Genomic DNA, 22669 nt, shown 5'->3' with positions numbered 1-22669 from the left:
GATCAATATACAGACTGGTGGGATGCCCTCTGGTCTCCTTCAGATAAGCTTTCTGTGTCCAGAATGGTATACGAGTGGTTTCCCTAGTTCATTTTTATCTGGATTTGTAATATATTAGATTTGTACATCTCTCTTAATGTAGAGTAATAATAATAGTAATTAGTAGTAGTAGTTAATATTATTGAAAGATTACTAAGTGCTGGGCATTGTACAAAGCATTTTAAATGCATTATCTAACAAAATTCTTACATTATTCTGATTTCATATAAGAAACTGAAGCTTAGAGAGGTTAAATATGACCAGGATTAAGTGGCACAGCCTGAATTGGAACCTACATCTATTTGATAGCCCTAAATTTTTACCACCTTTAAATAATAATAATTCATTTCAACAGGATTTCATAAAATGCTTTCTCAACTCACTTTCTCAACAATTTTAGGAAGAGAGTAGAATGGGCATTTTAATTTCCATAGTGTATAGATAAGACCTTGAGGCTCAAGATACAGAATGACTTGCCTAAGGTTATTATTCTCTTATAAATAAATCAGGAATTAGGTGAATAATCCATGTCTTCTGATGTCAAGTTTAGTACACCTCTCATTAAAACAAAAATTAGCTTGGTTAATCAAATAGCTTTTTGATCTCAGCAATGAGATTGACAGATTATTTCACTCCAGGGATGTTTTTAAATACTCATTTCATATGTTAATGGAAAATTTGAAAGAAAAATAGTCATCAATTTAATAGGTCAGTGTTTCTTGAGCTCAGGGTTTACTGACATTATGGGCCAGATAACTTTGTTTTGGGGACTGTCCTGTGCATTGTTTGATGTTTAACATCATCCCTGGTCTCTACCCGTTAGATATCAGTAAAACCCCACTGAGAACTAATGAAATATACAAATGAACAAGTTGATAAGAAAAGTGCCATTCAATAAGACACCTACGTGCAATGATTATTACTGATCATTATTCATTGATAAGAGGTATTTTATGGGTTTTAGGCAGGCACAAGTTTTTGACATTAAGCATTTCCTGAGATGAAATTCTATCGTGAAAATTTTAAATTCTGTACTTACTTTTCGTAACTCATCAGAAATAAGGAAGGGATCACAAAAAGAATCTAGACATTTAACAATATATCCATTGTCTCGTACAATAGCTTCATCATATAACCGATTAAAAAATGACATTGAAAGCTGTGTGCAAGGAACGTTTATAGCTTCAATTTTTTTCACTTCAGTTCCTGAATAAAGAGATATAAAATTAATGTAGTATTCTCAATTACTTCCAAAATAAATATCACTATGCAGAGATTCTAAGAATTAACAAAAAATGACATATGTTTTGATATATTTAAAAGACATATTAGTTTAGGGGTTTTATTAAATTCTTATTTTGCAGGTTATTTTTATTAATTATTAAAATTTATAACAAAATTTCACCATTTCAGGCCTAGATGAAGAATATGTAAATTAGAAAATATCAGTACTTGAAAATGAAATACATTTATTGAGTAGTAGGAGGTTCTTAGAACACTTTTAATGAATGATATCAGAACTACCTGTAAAAACATAGAAATTGCTTCATATGATTTTGGATTTGTATTATGTTTAATGCTTTATAATTCATAATACAAAAATTTTAATTAATGTAACAAGTGTGTTTCTAAAGTCATTGAGGGTGTTTTGAAAATATTTCTCTCCGTTAAAAAATTTCCTCCTCTGATGTCACTGACATTGTTTATTACAAAAAAAGTTTTCTCCAAGCCAAGGTAAATTTTGAACCAGGTCCTACTCAAGTTATTACAAGTATGGAATTAGAGAAATTTGAAATCTTTTGTTCTAATCTGGTATTCTATTTTTCTCTTTCAGCTCTAGTTCTTCCCCCTTCCAAACCTGCACTCCCTCCCTGACATTTCCAGAATGTGTCTTTCAGGAATGTATTTTCTGTTAGTAGAGGTTCTATTAAGTGATAGAAAGATATAAAGATTAAGGTGAATATTTTTATTATTGCCTCAGTGAATCACTCAGTCAGTTTCTCTCTTTTGCGCACCTACATATAAACACGCACTCACTCAGATATAAAGGGATGGGGCTCTCCTTGTGCAAAGTTCTAGGAAGACTGCAGAGAGACGTAGTATGTCCTCTCCCCAATACTTTTGCTGGATCTCTGATCTGAGAAGCAGTTTGAGCTTGAGAAGAGTAATATTGGTGATTATTTGCAATTCCTCCCTCTTGTCCACCCAGAGTCCTGGCTAGGCACTATTGCTCTCGTTCTGATCCTGAGCTGGGCTAGTGTGGAGGAAAGAAGACTGTCTGGAGCCAAGAACTTGTGTGTGAGTCATTCAGCTGTGTCTGACTCTTTGTGACCCCATGGACACAAGGCTTCCCCGGTGGCTCAGATGGTAAAAAACTGGGTTTACCTCAGTTATTTCAAAAGCTATGCTGCTAAGAAAAGCTCCTTTTGTTTCAGAGGCAAAATTCTCTGGGGGATTAAAGTGAAAAGAAGATCCTGGAAAGTGATAAAGTAGGTCTGAGCAATATTGGAAAACCAAAGAACAAGAGCAGTATAAAACCAAACAATCTTTGAGCATGAGTTGGTGGCCAGAGGATGAAGGACTGATACTGGGCAACTTGCCACTTTAATAAACCTACCCTGGATCTGATGTGGGGAGTGGCAGGAGGGTATGGATGGTGAGAGAATGTAATTAAATTCAAACCACTTAGTCTGAGACACAGAAATAGCATTTGCTATGGACTGAATTGTGTCCCTCCAAAACTCATAATGTTAAAACCCTGTCCCCAAAAGTGATGGTACTTTGAGATGGAGCCTTTGGAGAAAGTAATGAGGTCATGGTGGGTTAGGAGGACCTCAACATATGAAGTTTGAAGGGACACAATTCAGTCCATAGACTTCTGCCCTTGTCCCCCTCCCAAATTTATTTTATCCCGACAACCTCAAAAGTCTCAATTCATTCCGGCATCAACCAAAAAGTTTAAAGTCCAAAGTGCCATCTAAATATCATCTAAATCAGATATGGATGAGACTCGAGGTATAATTTGTCCTGAGGTAAAATTCCGCTCCAGCTATGAACCTGTGAGATGAGACGTTACAGGCTTCCAGAATACAATGGTGAGACAGGCATAGGACAGACATTTGTAGTCCAAAAGGGAGAAATAGCGAAGAAGAAAGAGGTGATGGTCCCAAGCCAGTCTAAAACTTGACAAGGCAAATTTCATTAGACTTGAAGCCTCAAGAGTAATCCTCTCTGGTCCAATGCTCTGCCTGCCAGACCTACTGGATGGGGGGTGGCCCTGTGTTTCTCCCTCTGAGGGAGTGTGTCACTGAAACTGAGGGGTGGCCCTGATGATCTCTGAATTGCCTTCTCAGTCCTTCTTCTCTTTGCTTGCAGCCATGGGCCGCCTCAAATAAGATTTCACCCAAGCACCCTCGTGTTAGTGGACTCTTACCTGACCCTCTTCCCTTGGGTGGAATTGACCACTCCCCTCCTTTTGCTCCCATTGCTATGGGATATACCAGCGATATATTACTGCATGTATTTTCAAACATATCAATGAGTTCTTTGAGTACAGGTTTTCTCTTATTCTAATTTCTCTTATTTCTCATTCCCTGCATCTGTCAGAGTCCATGGATGGTGCACAATAAATACTTTCCAAATGAATGTAAAGAGAGAAAAACTGCTCTTATGTGCTAGGCCAGGATATGTATAGTGGACCCTTGCAGGGAAGACGTATGGCAGGCCTGGCACAGACAATTATCTTGACCTTGATGTTAACAAATGTGAGTCACTATTCATAATTTGTATTTTAATATTGAAAATTCCTGAAATGAAATTTTGTTATAATAGTAAAATAGTAATATGAAGAGATGAAAATAAATTTTGTTTACCTAATGTAAGCCACTCTCCAGAAGATTCTGAAAGTAATTTCAAATTGGGAATAACATTTGGATCTTTGAAAAAGGCCTAAAATACAAATTTGAGGGGAACAAAGTTAGTTACATTATTATCCACAAGAATAAGAATTAACTTCTAAAATAACTATAGTAGAATCTTATTTAAGTTGAGGAAGGGTAATCTTTAATTGGTAAAATATCTAAGTAATTAATGTGTCATAAAGAAATGAAGTTTTGTTACCTTCACTTTAGAACAGTATTAACAATAATGTCCAAGTAGCTACCTTTGCAACTTAATAAATAGAAAGTTATGATTTATAGTGAAAAGTAGGAAGTTAAATAATGTTTGGAAATTTTGTTTTCTTTTAACCTCATTCTCTCAATTAACTGACTTAGTAATCATTACTCCCACTCTCCCTACCTCCCAAATCTAAAAAGTAAAGTGAAAGTGAAAGTTGCTTAGTCATGTCCAACTCTTTGTGACCCATAGTCTGTCCATGGAATATTCCCAACAAGAATACTGGAGTGGGTAGCCATTGGCTTCCCTGGTGGCTCAGACAATAAAAAATCTGCCTGCAATGCAGGACACTAGGATTTGATCCTGGTGTCAGGAGAAAGGAATGGCTACCTACTCCAGTATTCTTGCTTGGAGAATTCCATGGACAGAGGAGCCTGGCAAGCTACACAGTTCATGTGGTCACAAAGAGTTGGACTTGACTGAGAGACTAAATCTAAATCTAAATCTAAATGTAATTGTCACACATTACACAGAGAAGTGACAGATTTTGCTTTTTAAAAATGAAAACTTTCTGTATAGCAAAAGAAGGAAAAGTAGCCATGAGTTTTATTTTTAGGCACTAGCAGCTGACTCTGGGCAAAAAGATCTGAAGAGACACTTATTACAAGTATCTCAGGCAGTCCACATAATTTTCAGGAGATATAGAGAATCAGGCTAAGGCACTGGGAATAATACAGAATCATATGTAGAGCAGCCCTGATGAGGAAACAGTCTCCCTTGCTACAGCCTCGCCAAGCACTAAAAATGCTATCATGATCCCTTCCTCACCAAGGCCACTGCTGTGCCAGGACTGCCCTGCCTGAAAGCTGGATGCCTCAGCCACCAACCCTTAGGGTTCTGTGTACAGAATCTTTCCTTAAGTTGCTCACTTTCTTTTTTGTAGTAAATTTATTTATTTTAATTGGAGGCTAATTACTTTACAATATTGTAGCGGTTTTGCCATACACTGACATGAATCCACCACGGGTGTTCATGTGTTCCCCATCCTGAACCCCCCTCCCACCTCCCTCAGTTGCTCACTTTCGAAAAACTGGTTTTGTACTGATGAGTCATTAGTAACACTAGATCCTAGGTTTGCACTGAGTGCAAAAATAGGCAAGTATTACAAAATGAAGTAAACCGTCAACAAAATGAAAAGGCAACCCACTGAAAGGGAGAAGATATTTGCAAGTCATACACCTGATAAGGGGTTAATCCAAACTATATAAGGAACTCAGTTCAAATAACTAAAACTCATAACTCAATAACAAAAAAACTAAAAATATGATTTAAAAAATGGGCAGAGAGTCTGAATAGACATTTTTCCAAACAAGACATGAAAAGATGCCCAACACTAATCATCAGGGAAATGCAAATCAACCCACAATGAGGTATCACTTCACATCTATTGGAAATGCTATCAACAGTAAGACAAGAAATAACTAGCATTAGCAAAGATGTGAAGAAAAGGGAATCCTCATGCACTGCTGGTGGGGATGTGAATTGATGCAGCCATTACGGAGAACAGTATGGAGGTTCCTCAAAACACAAGAAGTAGAATTAACATATTACCCAGCAACTCTACTTCTGAGTATTTATTCAAAGAATATGAATGCTCTAATTCAAAAAACTATATGCACTCTATGTTGACTGGAGCATTATTTACCGAGAATCAAGATACGGAAACAACCTAAATAACTTACATGTCCATATATGGATGGATGGATAAAGCAGCTGTGTTTTTATATATATATATATATATATATATATATGATGGAATATCAGTCATAAAAAGATTGAAATCTTGCCATTTGTGACTACGCAGAAGGACCTTGAAGCTATTACACTAAATTAGTGTAATAAGTCAGACAGAGAAAGACAAATACTCTATGGTTTCACTTATATGTGGAATCTAAAAAACAGAATAAATGAACAAACCAAACCAAGCAAGTGAGCTTCCCAGATGGCTCATTGGTAAAGAATCAGCCTGCAATGCAGGAGACATAGGAGACAGGGGTTCAATCCCTAGGTCAGGAAAATACCCTAGAGGAGGAAATGGCAACCCACTCCAGTGTTCTTGCCTAGAATATCCATGGACAGAGGAGCCTGGTGGGTTACAGACCAAAGGGGCACAAAGAGTCTGACACGACTGAGTGAGTGAATACAAACCAAACCAACAGATACAGAGAACACATTGGTTGTTGCCACAGAGAAGGGTTGCGAGGTAGATGAAATGGGTGAAGGTCAACAGGTACAAATTTCCCATTATAAGATAAGTTAGTTATAGGGTATGTAATGAATAGCACAGTGACTATAATTAATGTATTGCATATTTGAAAGTTGCTAAGTGAATAAATCTTAAAAGTTCTCATCACAAGAAAAAAGAAATGTAACTCTGCATGGTGACAAAAGATAATTAGCCTTACTACGGTGACCATTTTGCAGTATGTGAATTGCAGTATATTATACACCTGAAACTAGTATCATATGTCAGTTATGCACGATCAGTCACTCAGTTGTGTCTGACTTTTTGTGACCCCATGGACTGTAGCCCTCCAGGCTCCTCTGTTCATGGACTTTTCCAGCAAAGAATACTGGAGCATGTTGCTATTTCCTTCTCCAGGGGATCTTCCTGACCCACAGATCGAATGCATGTCTCTTGAATCTCCTGCCTTGGGAGGCAGATTCTTTACCACTGAGCCACCTGGGAAGCCCATGATAATTATACCTAAAAAAAAAAAAAAAAAAAAAAGTTTTGGATTCTGCTTTGGACTTCCTAAAAAATGAAGGGTGAAAATTACTCCAAATCACATGTATGTTCAAAAAATATTGGGCAGTCAGAAAACATAATGATGCCCAGGATGAGCAATAAAAGAAAAACAACAGATTGGTAAGAAATATTTGCAACAAATATGATTTTAAAGAGAGGGAGACTGATATCCCTACTGGCTTAAAAAAGCCCAACATTTATGATAAGAAAAACTGACAACCCGATTTAAACACAGCCAAAAGATAACAAAAAGCCATGTAAAAACATACAAATAGCCAACAAACTTATGAAAAGATGCTCAACTTTAAGAGCAGTGAGAAAAATAAAAACAAAAGCCAGAAGATATCATTTTTACCCACTATATTGGCAAGATTTAAAAAGACTAGTAACTTTTGGTAGGAGTACCAGAAAATATGCACTCTTACATACTGCTGGTAGAAGTGTGAATCTTTATAACTTTATATCCAGGGAGAATTGGATATTATCTTTAACATTAAAAACATGTAACTTATGACCCAACAAATTCAACTTTTGGGTATGTTATACAAAAATTAAACCATCAGTAGGTAAAATTTATGTACACGGAATTTTTTAATAGTATTATCTGTAGTGTTAATACCTGAAAATTTCAATGCCCATCAGTAGATTGATTGAATAAAATGGCTGAACAATAATAAAATAAAACGGCTGAATACATCTACACCAGATGGCATGCAGTTATTGAAAAGAAAGTAACAGAATAGAACGTAAGCTCCAGAAGCTTGTTTTTCTTATTCACTGTTATATTGCCAGGACCTGGCATCTAGCAGTTACTCAATTTACTGTTTTGACTTTGGAAGAAAGCTGTTAAGTATTTTGAGTAAAAAGAGTAGTTTAAGAGTAATATATACGGAAAAACCAAAAATCTTTACACAAACATAAAGAAAAGTATGGAACAATATATACCAAACCGTTGCCAATAGTCACCTAAGAAGTGATAGTTGGAGGCTTGTGGGAAGAGACGGGTTGAGAGGGTTGGATTAGATTGGGGTATTAGATTGTTGACTCTGTGAATTATTCTTTGCTGTTCAGATTGTTTCAATAAACATTTCTCTTATTGTGACACTTTCTTTAAGCTATTGCTCTATTTTCTTAAGTAGTTTCTTGAAAGAGGAGTCTATCTTGTTTCACTTCTATGTCTTCCAGTTATTCTTCTATATCTGGCTCCTGCTCCTAACACTCAACTGAAAGTATCCTAATTCCCAAAATCAAATGGACATAGTCCCGCCCTCATAGAATCAACAGACTGAAAGGAGAGATGTTAAGATATTAATGCAGCATGAATGTTATGAAAAAATACAGGGTGCTAATATTGAAGTATATAGTAAGCAGACAGACTCTAACAGCTGTGGGATGAAAGGTTAATGCAGAAAGAACATTTAGGTTCAGATCTAAAAGCTGAGTAGGAGTCAGCTGGAAAAAAGGTATACTGGTAAATGCTTAATAACTGAAACCCCTTCCTCCCCACAAAGCCCTGATTTGTAGCATTTGATGATTTCCAGGGTGGATTTCAAATTGCCAACAGTTTAACAGCCAGCAAAGATTCCTGAACATTTAGCAGTTGAGCTATCCTGAGCTGGTTCCAGCATGACACTGGAAAGACTATCTTTTTAAGGTGGAGAAAATGGCGAGTTTAAAATCTTTAAGGTGAGAATGGAGGGGACATCCCATTGAAGAAAAATAATGAGGTTCATGGGACTTCTCTGGCAGTCCAGTCATTAGCCGAGCAGTGCTGCCCCCAAAAAAGTAACAAGGTTCAGTGTGACCAGAGTCGAGGGGCCAATGGGTCTGATGAAGTTGGGGAGTTAAACTGAACTTTGGAGGTCAAAAGTCAAAAATTTTTTATCTTAATCTCACACTACTCTAGATTGATCAGTATTTTGAGCTAAGGACAGTTGGAAGACAATGAAGAGATTTAAACAAAGGAAAGATGTGATTAGAGTCATATTTTTAAAAGCTCATTCCTTCTGTGGTATGGAGAATGAAGTGAGGGGCTGTAAAGAGACTGGTTAAGAGAGACGGGACGGTACTGCTGTCATCCAGGAAGGTCTGATGTTCACATGTCAAAATGATAGCAAGTGGGGAGGGAGAGAAGTGGATGGAGTCCATGAATATTTAGAAGAAAGGGACAATAGGAGAAGGAGGACTCAAAGATGACTCCCCAAATTTTTGCATGAAAAATCACGCAGAATGAATGTCATTTAATGAGAGACAACAGTGGAGAGGACCAGGTATGTGGGTGAAGATTAGTACAACATTCAGCAAGTACTCATGAATGATGTCTACATTATGCCAAGCAAGACAAAGTCCCTGGTCCCATGGTGTTTACATTCAAATGGTGGAAATTAAAGACAAACACCTTACAGGTATCATATATGTCTAACTACAAAAAAAATCTTACTCAGAAAAAAGGAAGTTACCTTATAACTTTAAAAAGCCAAATAAGGAGTGTTTGTGCAACTATTTTAATTCATATAACACACATTTTAAAAAGACATGTAAGCTGGAATCAATCCCAATTAATACTGGTTTTGAATGCTTTTTAGAAGTCTTCTGAAAGAATCAGCAGAAGGGGAAATTTAATTCAGATTTAGTAATTATACCTGGGGGGAATCCATTTACATTTTAAATGTCACTATGAATGGAAGTAGGTTAAGTGGCCTGCGGTGAATTGGCCTGGAGCCAATGGAAATAAGTCTTCATAAAAGGCCCAGTGATAACAAAGATACTGATATAAATGCAGGAGGAGAAGGGGAACAACAGAGGACAAGATGGTTGGATGGTATCACCAACTCGATGAACATGAGTTTGAGCAAGCTCCAGGAGTTGGTGATGGACAGGGAAGCCTGGCATGCTGCAGTCCATGGGGTCACAGAGTTGGACACGACTGAGCAGCTGAACAACAACAATAACAAAAGGCCCCTCAAATAAAGCAACAGTTGTTATGGAAATCATAATTATACACCTGAAGAATGAATTTTCTTAAAAAAACACAAGAACAGCCTGCCTTAATATGTACAAATGTTATTTTGGGTTTGTTATAGAATTTCCAGTGAGGCATTAGGGATTCTCTGAATCTCGGATAGCTTTAAGAAAGCTGACATGTTTTGGAATTTTTTATTCCCAACTAGGAGTGATAACAAAGATACTGATATAAACAGTATGAACATGTATGAAAAGGCAATGAACCATGAACAGTATGAAAGGCAAAAGATAGGATACTGAAAGATAAACTCCCCAGGTTGGTAGGTATCCAATATGCTACTGGAGAAGAGTGAAGAAATACCTCTAGAAAGAAGGAAAGGATGGAGCCAAAGCAAAAATAACACCCAGTTGTGGATATGACTGGTGATAGAAGTAAAGTTTGATGCTGTAAAGAGCAATATTGCATAGGAACCTGCAAGGTTAGATCCATGAACCAAGGCAAATGGGAAGTGGTTAAACAGGAGATGGCAAGAGAGAACATCGACATTTTAGGAATTAGTGAACTAAAATGAACTGGAATGGGGAAATTTAACTCAGATGACCATTATATCTACTACTGTGGGCAAGAATCCCTTAGAAGAAATGTAGTAGCCATCATAGTCAACAAGAGTCTGAAATGCAGTACTTGGATGCAATCTCAAAAACGACAGAATGACCTCTGTTCATTTCCCAGGCAAACCATTCAATATCACAGTAATCCAAGTCTATGCCTCAACCAGTAATGCTGAAGCTGAAGTTGAACGGTTCTACGAAGACCTACAAGACCCTCTAACACCTACAAGACCTACAAGACCTAACTAACACCCAAAGATGTCCTTTTCATTTAGGGGACTGGACTGCAAAAGTAGGATGTCAAGAGAAACGTGGAGTAACAGGCAAATTTGGCCTTGGAGTGAAGAATGAAGCAGGGCAAAGGCTAATAGAGTTTTGCCAAAAGAACGTACTGGTCATAGCAAACACCTTCTTCCATCAACACAAGAGAAGACTCTACACATGGACATCACCAGATGGTCAACACCAAAATCAGATTGATTATATTCTTTGCAGCCAAACATGCAGAAGCTCTATACAGTCAGCAAAAACAAGACCGAGAGTTGACTGTGGCTCAGATCATGAACTCCTTATTGCCAAATTCAGACTTAAAATGAAAAAAGTAGGGAAAACCACTAGACCATTCAGGTATGACCTAAATCAAATCCCTTATGATTATACAGTGGAAGTGAAAAATAGATTCAAGGGATTAGATCTGATAGACAGAGTGCCTGAAGAACTATGACGGAGGTTTGTGACACTGTACAGGAGGAAGGGATCAAGACCATCCCCAAGAAAAAGAAATACAAAAAGGCAAAATGGTTGTCGGAGGAAGCCTTACTCTTCTGTGAAAAGAAGAGAAGTGAAAGGCAAAGGAAAAAAGGAAAGATATACCCATTTGAATGTAGAGTTCCAAAGAATAGCAAGGAGAGATAAGAAAGGCTTCCTCAGTGATCAATGTAAAGAAATAGAGGAAAACAATAAAATGGGAAAGACTAGAGTTCTCCTCAAGAAAATTAGACATCAAGGGAACATTTCATGCAAAGGTGGGCTCAATAAAGGACAGAAATGATATGGACCTACCAGAAGCAGACGATATTAAGAAGAAGTGGCAAGAATACACAGAAGATCTATACAAAAAAGGTCTTCATGACCCAGATAATCATGAAGGTATGATCACTCACCTAGAGCCAGACATTTTGGAATGCAAAGTCAAGTGGGCTTTAGGAAGCATTGCTACAAACAAAGCTAGTGGAGGTGATAGAATTCCAGTTGAGCTATTTCAAATCCTAAAAGATGATGCTGTGCAAGTGCTGCACTCAATATGCCAGCAAATTTGGAAAACTCAGCAGTGGCCACAGGACCTGAAAAAGTCAGTTTTCATTCCAATCCCAAACAAGGCAATGCCAAAGAATGCTCAAACTACTGCACAATTCCACTCATCTCACACAGTAGGAAAGTAATGCTCAAAATTCTCCAAGCCAGGCTTTAACAGTACGTGAACCGTGAACTTCCAGATGTTCAAGCTGGATTTAGAAAAGTCAGAGGAACCAGAGATCAAATTGCCAACATCCGCTGGATTATGGAAAAAGCAAGAGAGTTCCAGAAAAACATATGCTTCATTCACTACACCAATGCCTTTGACTGTGTGGATCACAACAAACTGGAAAATTCTGAAAGAGATGAGAATACCAGACCACCTGACCTGCCTCTTGAGAAATCTGTATGCAGGTCAGGAAGCAACAGTTAGAACTGGACATGGAACAACAGACTGGTTTCAAATCAGGAAAGGAGTACATCAAGGCTGTATATTGTCACCCTGCTTATTTAACTTATATGCAGAGTACATCATGAGAAAACTAAGATCATGGCATCTGGTCCCATCACTTCATGGCAAATAGATGGGGAAACAGTGGAAACAGTGACAGACTTTATTTTGGGGGGCTCCAAAATCACTGCAGATGGTGACTACTGCCATGCAATTAAAAGACGCTTGGTTCTTGGAAGAAAAGTTATGACCAACCTACACAGCATATTAAAAAGCAAAGACATTACTTTGCCAACAAAGGTCCATTTAGTCAAAGCTAAGGTTTTTCCAGTAGTCACGTATGGATGTAAGAGCTGGACTAAAAATGTGAGAGTAGAAACATATTTCTAAATTAACATTTGGTATAACAACAGTTTAAATGTATGTTTGTTAGATGACACACATTTGAAATATAAGTAGATGTCTGACTCAGTCATGTATCTGGCAGACTGCTGATTTCTGATCCAATATCGTATCTCTCCTTCCTTAAGGAATCTCAATTTTATTTGAAACAGCAATGTGCTCAGCTAAACGTCTACGATTCCTAGCAATCTCTGTGGCAAGTGATCCTGAGATATATGCAGAGTCTGGTCATGAGATATAAGCAGAAGCTATGTGCAGACCTTCAGGAAGCTCTGTCAACTGAGGAGCTCCCTTGCAGTAAATTTGGAGGGTTCCTGTCATCTCTAATCCATGGTGAGAATGCCAGCATTATATTCTAAGCACAGAGCTCTCTTGAGACTCAGTGAGATCTTATATTCAACTATCTAGGATACTGCCACTTGGATACACCTCAAATTTAGGGTGCCTGAAACTGAAATCATTTTCTTTATTTATTCTTTTCCATTTTCTATACATTTAAATCTTCCACTCTAGTCAACCAAATAAAAAACTCGGTCATCCTCCATTTCATCCTTTGCCTGTCAGTTATCTATCAGTCCTTGAGTACTACCTGTCTCATAAACATCTCTTCAGGCAATCTCAGTGCTTCTGTCTTAATTCAGGGCACCACCATATATGGTCTGGAAGATAAGTTTCCAATTTAGTCTGTTTCCAGACTCAGTTCTAACAATCCACCCCCTATACTTCTGCCAGGTGATCTCATTACTTTAAATTTTACTGTTTTGCTGAAAACATTTCAGCAGATCTTCAGCTACATAAAGACCAAACTCCTTTGCATGGCACAGGAAGTTTTAAAAAGTATTGTCCTACCCACGTGTTTAACAATACCCCACTCTGCCTACCTGACAAATTCCTATTCATCTTTCAGGCCAGAGTTCAAGTGCCCTGTCTTTTGGAAGGGCACTCTTTTAACCTTTTTTAAGGTTAACTTTTTTAACCTTTTTAATCCTTGGATTAAAAACCTTTTTAAACCATCCTTTAACCACCTCAGTCAAAAATGACCACTTTCTCTTTTGTGCCACCGCAGTACCTTGTGCATTTTATATTATACAGCTTCTCATTCTACAATGCACTTTTTGGTCTGTTTCCCTCTTTAACTGTGTCCTGCTCATCTGTACAGACTAAGGAACTAAAGAAATATTTGCTGGATGAATATTTCCTTCTTTCCATCCACTTACTACCTGACAAATTTTTGAAACCTAATTTGTCTCTAAATTTTAAGGGAAAATTCAAAATCTGGAATCCTACTTTAAGCAGCACTCTTTGCTCAGTTATGCGTTTTGTAGTCAAAATGACATGGAAGTTGGAGCCAAAAGGTCTAGGCTTTGCTATTTGCTGGGCAAGCTTGCACAAATTATTTAGCCATTCTGAGTTTCAGTTTCCTCATCTGTAAGCTGCTGCTGCTAAGTCGCTTCAGTTGTGTCTGACTCTGTGCGACCCCGTAGACGGCAGCCCACTAGCCTCCCCCTTCCCTGGGATTCTCCAGGCAAGAACACTGGAGTGGGTTGCCTTTTCCTTCTCCAATGCATGCAAGTGAAAAGTGAGACTGAAGTGGCTCAGTCATGTCTGACTCTTAGCGACCCCATGGACTGCAGCCCACCAGGCTCCTCTGTCCATGGGATTTTCCAGGTAAGAGTACTGGAGTGGGGTGCCATTGCCTAAAGTGGGGGCCAAAACACCAAATCTACCAGATTGTTGTAAAGATTAGTGATAAATGGATAAAAAGTGCTGAAAGCTAAATCTGGCACATAGGAGTCATTACTGCTTTGGCAAAACATTTTGCAAAATAGTATATAAATGTTAGTAACAATAACAGCACTTATTATGAGCCAGGCATTTTGCTAAATATTTTTATATTTCATCAATCTTCATAATAATCTCAATATATATTCAGCATTATTTTCATTTTCAGAAAGTACTTAAGTGTTAAGCACTGTGACAATTTTGTAGGAAAGCAAAGGTTGAAGAACCTTAAATAACTTGCCCAATGTCATACAGCCAGTAAGCAGCAGAGTTGGACAGACAGCTATCCAGAGGTCAAATGAAGGGAGGATCCGGCTTTTGTAGTGTCTTAAGCATGTACAGTTTTAGGGGTTCTAAGAATATACAAGGTCTTCCCTTGGGGCTCAGTTAGCAAAGACTCTGCCTGCAATGCGGGAGACCTAGGTTTGATCCCTGGGTGGGGAAGATCCCCTGGACAAGGGAAAGGCTACTCACTGTTGTGGACTGGAGAATTCCATGGGTCCATGGGGTTGCAAAGAGTCAGACGACTGAGCGACCTTCACTAAGAACACAAAACATTTAATTTTTAAAAATTCCAAAAACATATGACCATGTGAGTATGCTGCTGGAGTTCCTTGGAAGGGGATTCTGTGTGATGAGCTTGAGCTGGTGAGGGGCCTCAAGATTCAGTAGCTTCAGGGTAAATCCCCTTCTGGAGGCCATGCTCTCAGCCACAATGCTTTATCTCCTCCAAATTAGTTGCATGAGTAAAATTAATGATTGTATGAATATACTTCTTTATATTAAAATATGAGAATACTGCCTACTCACCAGAAAAAAAATTAGGATAAACATGAAGATATTGAAAATTAGTTTGAAAAAACTGCCTATTACAGAAATTTATTGTGCTTTATGGATTAATATTGATTCTGTTGAAGATCTCTGTATCTACTGAACAAACCAAATTAATTCTACACTCTATGAAATTTTTTTGATACCAATGCCCCTCCATTGAGTGATCTTTTTCCTTGTGCCTAGGGCACCTTATACAGCCTCCAATATAGCAATTATTTTGTCTTGTAGAGAATTTTCTACACTTCTAGCTTCCAAACCTATACACATGACTTACAAGCTGGGATCAGATCTCTTTTTGTCTTTTTAACACCTCCCACCAAGGATACAGTAAGTATTCGAAAAATATTTGTTGAATAAATGACATATATTAAAATTTTTACAGCACTCTAAAATTCAGTTAATTAAAATCCTGATGATCTTAAAAAAAAATTCATTTGAGAGCCAGTCCTGGCATAAATGAAACACATCAAAAACTATAAAAATCTAGCTGAATGAGAAATGTCATTAATATTATAATCAGTAGCATATTATATTAACACTATAACAATCTGAGGTAAAGAGAAATAGACTTTAAATAATCTACCCTCATTTTAGAGCTGAATAGTATTCCCTCAGCCCCCTGCCCAAAATTCACATCCTTGGGGCCTTGGAAAGTGACCTTAATTGGAAACAGGGTTGTTGTGGATACAATTAGTTAAAATGAGATTATACTGGAATAATGTGGGCCCTTAATTCAATATGGCTGGTATTCTTATAAAAGAAGCGACACAGCTAGGAGGGAGAGAAGGAAGGACAGCTAAGGGACTTTGACAGGAGTAGAGATTCACGTTTTGGAGCTGCAAGCCAAAGAATGCCAAGGATTGCTCGCAAACCATGAGAAGCTAGGAAAAAGATGAGGAAGGATTCCTCTCTACAGATTTCAGGGAGAGCAAAAACCTGTTAAGCACTTGCTTTTGGATCTCCACCCTCCAAAACGGTAAGACAATACGTTTCTCTTGTTTTAAGCCACCCAGTTTGTGGTACTTCCCTACAGCATCCCTTGAAAACTAATACACCCTCAGAGTAAATATTTTGGTTTGTTAATTAGATTAATATTTTGTTCACTGCACTATCACTCTGTATGAGATGATCTGATTTTTTAAATTTATTGGCAGTCCTGCCAGGAGTCCGTAAGATCCTTGAAAGCCAGGCTCCTGTCTTCTTCCTTCTGGCATCCCCACTGCTTGACAGAATTTCTAGCACACGGTAGGCCCTGAGGAAGTGTTTATGAATGAGTGAATAAACTATGCCAACTATACACTACAGTCAATGCCTGAGAACATGAACGGCAAAGATAATATCACAAACAATAAAAGTAGTTTTCCATTTAACTGAGGACTAAAAAACCCCTAGGATTTTAAATAACGTGAATGAAATACAGTGAACACACCAGAATCTGTACTTTGAAATACTTTTCCCCCCTTTCAAGGCAGCCACCTCTACCAGCTAAAGATTTATTTCAATAACTTAGTCACTGCTTAAAACTTTTTCTGGAATTCTTCATGTGGAACTGCTAATAGAGCCTCTTCTCACAGGGTAGATTTAATTTTGAGAAACTACCAAAAGTAATTTGAAGCTAAGCCTAGTGGATAAAGCCGGTGATAAAGCTGGATAAGATTTAAAAATGAGATATGCCTACTAAAAAAGAGACCGATTTTCCAGGGAGAGACTAACTTTCCAAAATTGAAAAGTTCTTTATGGCGGCATACTGAAGAGCTAATTTATGGTGATGGAAAACATAAAAGTTCCTGTGAAACAATCGATTGAACCGTTTTATTATTCTCAAACTTCAAGAAAACGTCGTCACAGAATAATGCCGTGTTCACCAGAATCTATGCCAAAGTAGAAAAAAAAAAGTAACATCAGCAGTGGTTCAAGGAACGCTCCAACTTCCATACCAACCATAACGAAATCATCCTTGCGATAAGCCTGAAACGTCTGGTCAAACCCGAACGCCTGCGCCTCGATTCTACCCAGCATAGACCTGGGGCAAAGAGAAGGACGGTCAGCTAGGGGTGGTACCCTCTGGGCAGCACATTCATCCGTCCCACCCACGGAGCCCGCCCTTCTTGAGGGTAACGCTGCCTCCGGGTTTCACTCAGGACGGGGCCGCCTCGACGCCCGATCCGCGCCTCCACAGCCGAGAAGGCCAAGGGGCATAAAGAAGAGCCCCTCGGCCTCTCACCACTGACGGAGCCGGCTGGTAGTCTGTGGGGTGCTCAGAGACTGGAAGGTTTTCTGGGGCAGGAATCTGAAGCTGTAGACGCCCAAATCACCCGGCTCCCCGGCCGCCATCTTGGTCCTCTCTGCGAGGAGTTGGGGCCGTTTCCAAGGCGACGCGGCGGCCTCGGGTGGGCGACGCTGCGGGGGCAGGGCGGGGCCACAGCGGGGCGGGGCCACGGCTCAACTGCGATCAAGGAGTCCGCGGAGCCGGCGGAGGAGGAAATGAGGGGTCTCCGACACAGAAAAAGCGCCAGTACACGCTTGTTGGCTTTAACCGTTAATAATAATTACTCCGCGTGGGTTAATATCTTAGTTTCAAACCTCTAATCTTAGATTTATAGCCATCTAAGTTTAGTGACTCAACCATTTGTGAAGAAAATGTTATTCTGAACTAATTATTTTCAAGAGAGATGTCTGTATAATTACTTGGGAAACTTTCACCCTCTGGCTTTTTTTTTTTCCTTTGAACGTTACATCTTAAGGCTAAAAAAAATTTTCCAAATACACTACAGTACAACATGCTGTTTAATAGAAACATATATTTCTGATTTTGTATTGAAAATTGCGTTTCGTATGTGTAGTTTTGTTGTAGTCGTTTTATCTGATAGTTGTGTACCAGAAGGAGCTGAGAAATGGCAGGATGTCGTTCTTTGCCACCTCTTTTCTAACTCCCTTTCCTTTTCCCTTAGTCCTCCAAAATCTTGATTATTCCATTTTCAGCCAACAGCAGTAGGAGAGAGAGGGAGAGAAACGCGCGCGCACACACAGTATTCGTCTTCATTGTGGATTTTATTGTTTTCATTAACCGTCGTCTTCTAAATATATTAGTCCTTTTATTTCATGAACATGGTTGAGTTTAAGACTACCATCTTGTTGTTTTGTATTTCTGTTCTTTTTTCCCTTTAATCCAACAAAGAAGAAATATTTTATTATTTCATTTTTCTCCTTCTTAGCTTTTTAATTATATGTTTTAATGTAGCTTTTAATGATTAGAGATAAAATATGACTACTTGATTTATTTCATACCACCTTAAGTCATCACTTTAACCACGTTTCAAACAAGAACCTTACAACAGGTAAAAATCTATTCACTTTTTACCTTTGTTTGTTGTGGGGGATCAAGATTTTACTTCTACAAAATGTCCAAAATACATTATTTTGTTACTGTTATTTTAAGCAGTGGATATTATTTCATAGTTACTAGTATATTTACCCTTTGCGTTTTTCTTATTCCTTCTAGCAGTTCTGAATTTATAATATGGGATTTTCACTGAAATTGAACATCTTCCTGTAGTATTTCTTATAATTCAAGTCTGTCTTCTGATAAGTAAATTTCTCAGTTTGTTGTCTGAAAGTGTCCTTATCTTCGTGTTTGAGTGGTATCTTACATCAGGCTGTGCAGAATTCTAAGTTGACGATTATTTTCCTCAGTACTTTAAATATGTATTCTATTGCCTTCTGGATTCCAAATTTTTGTTGTAAAGTCAACCATTATTTTTAGCGTTGCTCCTTTAAAAGCCATATGTCTTTTTTTTTTTTTTTGCCTTTGATTTCAGCAGCTTGGCTATTCCCTCTCTCTCCGTTTTGTGTGTGTGTGTGTGTATCTTGTACCTATGTGTTTTTGTGTGTGTGTTGTGTATTCATCCTGTTTGGGATGAGCTAGCTTCTTGAATTCTTTCAGTGATCTCTTTTAGTCAGTTTTCACCAACCCAGCCGTTCTCTCTTCAAATATTCTTCTTTGTCCTTTTCTTCTGGACTCCAATTACATGAATATTAGAACTTTTAACTATTTCCTGTATTTCTCTGTTGCATCTTTTTCAATTCTTTGTCTCTTCTTGTGCTTCATCTTTTTTACTCTTTATTGATCTGCCTTTGAATTCACTAATCTTTCCTGCTTAATTCTCAATTTTAGATATTTTATTTTTTATTTCTCAAATGTCCATCTTAGTCTTGTTTAATCTATTCTATTTAAGTCTCCATTTTTCATTCATTTAATACACATTTTTCTTAACAGATTAATTGAAGTTATTTTTAAACCTTTGAGTGCTTCAATAGAAGAATTATTTTTGGATCTACTTTTTCTGCCTGCTTTATTTCTTGATTATAAATCATGTTTCTTTGCCTTCTCACACATTTAACAACTTTTTGTTTTAGATACAACACTGTGTATTTGAAAAGCATAAGAGATTCAGAAGACGTATCTTCCACCAGAAAGTGTTCACTATTTGCTTTAGCCAGTAACTTTAATATTATCAGGGGTTCAGTGGGTCAAGGCTGAGTTTTAGTTTCAGTAGGACTGAACTGCAGTCTTGTCTATTTTGTTTCTATACCTTGAGCAGGCTTGATTGAAAATCTAATAGATCCTTATCTTCTGGGCCCCCCAAAATGAGAACATTCAGGTCTTCTTTTCAGAGGTATTGAACTTGCACTTCAGCTTCCTACATTCTTGAGCACTGAAATCTAGCCAATGTCTTGACGGGGAGACTGAATGTGTGTTTGAGACAGGCCCCAGCTCTTCACTAGGACTTTGTTTTCTAAGCACCAGGAAATTATGGAAAATCTCACTGTGCTTTAGAAGTTTCTGCAGAGCAATTCCACATCCTACACAATAGTGCCCAAACTCAGCAAATTTACTTTAGGAGTGTAGCCATGTTCAACCCTTAAAATTTACTTGCATGACTACCAAAAGTCATTCAGTCTTAACTTTGCATCATTCAGTCAGTCAGTCAGTTCAGTCACTCAGTCGTGTCTGACTCTTTGCAACCCCATGAACCGCAGCTGCGGCATGCCAGGCTTCCCTGTCCATCACCAACTCCTGGAGTCCACCCAAACCCATTTCCATTGAGTTGGTGAGGCCATCCAACCATCTCATCCTCTGTCATCCCCTTTTCCTCCTGCCCTTAATCTTTGCATATCAGTCAGTAAATGAGACTTTTGAAGACCTCAACTCATCTTGGAAGGGTTTCTAGGGGAGGTATCAGAATATAGATTCCTTGATTTCACCACCAGAGATTGAGATTCCTCAACTCTTGGATGGTGTGTAGGAATTTTATTTTTAATATGCACTTTGGATACATTTGATGCAGATTTTCCATACTATTCAATGAGAAAAACTTTCCCACACTTTCTTTAAAATCTATAATAAATATCATCTCATGAAGAAATTTAATACTTCTGTCTGACTTTGTATAGATTTGGTTCTTGTTAGACAATCAAGTTCAACTGGAATTCCATCACCTCTACTAGCTTTGTTCATAGTGATGCTTTCTAAGGCCCACTTGACTTCACATTCCAGGATGTCTGGCTCTAGGTTAGTGATCACACCATCGTGATTATCTTGGTCATGAAGATCTTTTTTGTACAGTTCTTCTGTGTATTCTTGCCACCTCTTCTTAATATCTTCTGCTTCTGTTAGGTCCATACCGTTTCTGTTCTTTATCGAGCCAGTCTTTGCATGAAATGTTCCCTTGGTATCTCAAATTTTCTTGAAGAGATCGCTAGTCTTTCCCATTCTGTTGTTTTCCTCTGTTGCTTTGCATTGATCACTAAGGAAGGCTTTCTTATCTCTTTTTGCTATTCTTTGGGACTCCGCATTCAGATGCTTATATCTTTCCTTTTCTCCTTGCTTTTCTCTTCTTTTCACAGCTATTTGTAAGGCCTCCCCAGACAGCCATTTTTCTTTTTTGCATTTCTTTTCCATGGGGATGGTCTTGATCCCTGTCTCCTGTACAATGTCACAAATCTCCGTCCATAGTTCATCAGGCACTGTATCTATCGGATCTAGTCCCTTAAATCTATTTCTCACTTCCACTGTATAATCATAAGGGATTTGATTTAGGTCATATCTGAATGGTCTAGTGGTTTTCCCTACTTTCTTCAATTTAAGTCTGAATTTGGCAATGAGGAGTTCACGATCTGAGCCACAGTCAGCTCCCAGTATTGTTTTTGCTGACTGTATAGAGCTTCTCCATGTTTGGCTGTAAAGAATATAATCAATCTGATTTTGGTGTTGACCATCTGGTGATGTCCATGTGTAGAGTCTTCTCTTGTGTTGTTGGAAGAGGGTGTTTGCTATAACCAGTGTGTTCTCTTGGCAAAACTCTATTACCCTTTGCCCTGTCATTCTGTATTCCAAGGCCAAATTTGCCTGTTACTCCAGGTGTTTTTTGACTTCCTGCTTTTGCATTCCAGTCCCCCTATAATGAAAAGGAAATCTTTTGGGGGTGTTAGTTCTAAAAGGTCTTGTAGGTCTTCATAGAACCATTCAGCTTCTTTAGCATTACTGGTTGGGGCATAGACTTGGATTACTGTGATATTGAATGGTTTGCCTTGGAAATGAACAGAGATCATTCTGTCGTTTTTGAGATTGCATCCAAGTACTGCATTTCAGACTCTTTTGTTGACCATGATGGCTACTCCATTTCTTCTAAGGGATTTCTGCCCACAGTAGTAGATATAATGGTCATCTGAGTTAAATTCACCTATTCCAGTCCATTTTAGTTCGCTGATTCCTAGAATGTCAATGTTCACTCTTGCCATCTCCTGTTTGACTACTTCCAATTTGCCTTGATTCGTGGACCTAACATTCCAGGTTCCTATGCAATATTGCTCTTTACAGAATCAGACCTTGCTTCTATCACCAGTCACATCCACAACTGGGTATTGTTTTTGCTTTGGCTCCATCCCTTCATTCTTTCTGGAATTATTTCTCCACTGATCTCCAGTAGCATATTGGGCACCTACTGACCTGGGGAGTTCCTCTTTCAGTATCCTATCATTTTGCCTTTTCATACTGTTCATGGGGTTCTCAAGGCAAGAATACTGAAGTGGTTTGCCATTCCCTTCTCCAGTGGACCACATTCTGTCAGACCTCTCCACCATGACCCGCCCATCTTGGGTTGCCCCACAGGCATAACTTAGTTTCACTGAGTTAGACAAGGCTGTGGTCCGCGTGATTAGATTGACTAGTTTTCTATGATTATGGTTTGTGTGTCTGCCCTCAGCAGTGGCCACAGGACTGGAAAAGGTCAGTTCTCATTCCAATCCCAAAGAAAGGCAATGCCAAAGAATGCCCAAACTACCGCACAATTGCACTCATCTCA

General features: G+C 38.4%; 1 protein-coding gene across 2 annotated transcripts in view; it reads right to left on the bottom strand.

Moving 5' to 3' along the window:
• The window catches only part of CFAP300 (cilia and flagella associated protein 300), a 29465-nt gene extending 11781 nt beyond the window's left edge, over positions 1-17684 (bottom strand). For both annotated transcript variants that reach the window (XM_070384321.1, XM_005891121.2), the window contains exons 1-4: positions 17530-17684; positions 17247-17328; positions 3912-3987; positions 1079-1245 (exon numbers count right to left, since the gene is read on the bottom strand). In XM_070384321.1, the coding sequence (XP_070240422.1) occupies positions 1079-1245; positions 3912-3987; positions 17247-17328; positions 17530-17639 (435 nt within the window). In that variant the 5' untranslated portion in view covers positions 17640-17684. The remainder of the gene's footprint in view (positions 1-1078; positions 1246-3911; positions 3988-17246; positions 17329-17529) is intronic.
• Positions 17685-22669: the final 4985 nt, after the last annotated feature.

This window comes from Bos mutus, chromosome 15 (genome assembly GCF_027580195.1).
Source record: "Bos mutus isolate GX-2022 chromosome 15, NWIPB_WYAK_1.1, whole genome shotgun sequence".
NCBI classification, from domain to species: Eukaryota; Metazoa; Chordata; class Mammalia; order Artiodactyla; family Bovidae; genus Bos; species Bos mutus.
The sequence above is the reverse complement of the archived record's forward strand: the minus strand, read 5'-3'. Positions and strand labels throughout refer to the sequence as shown.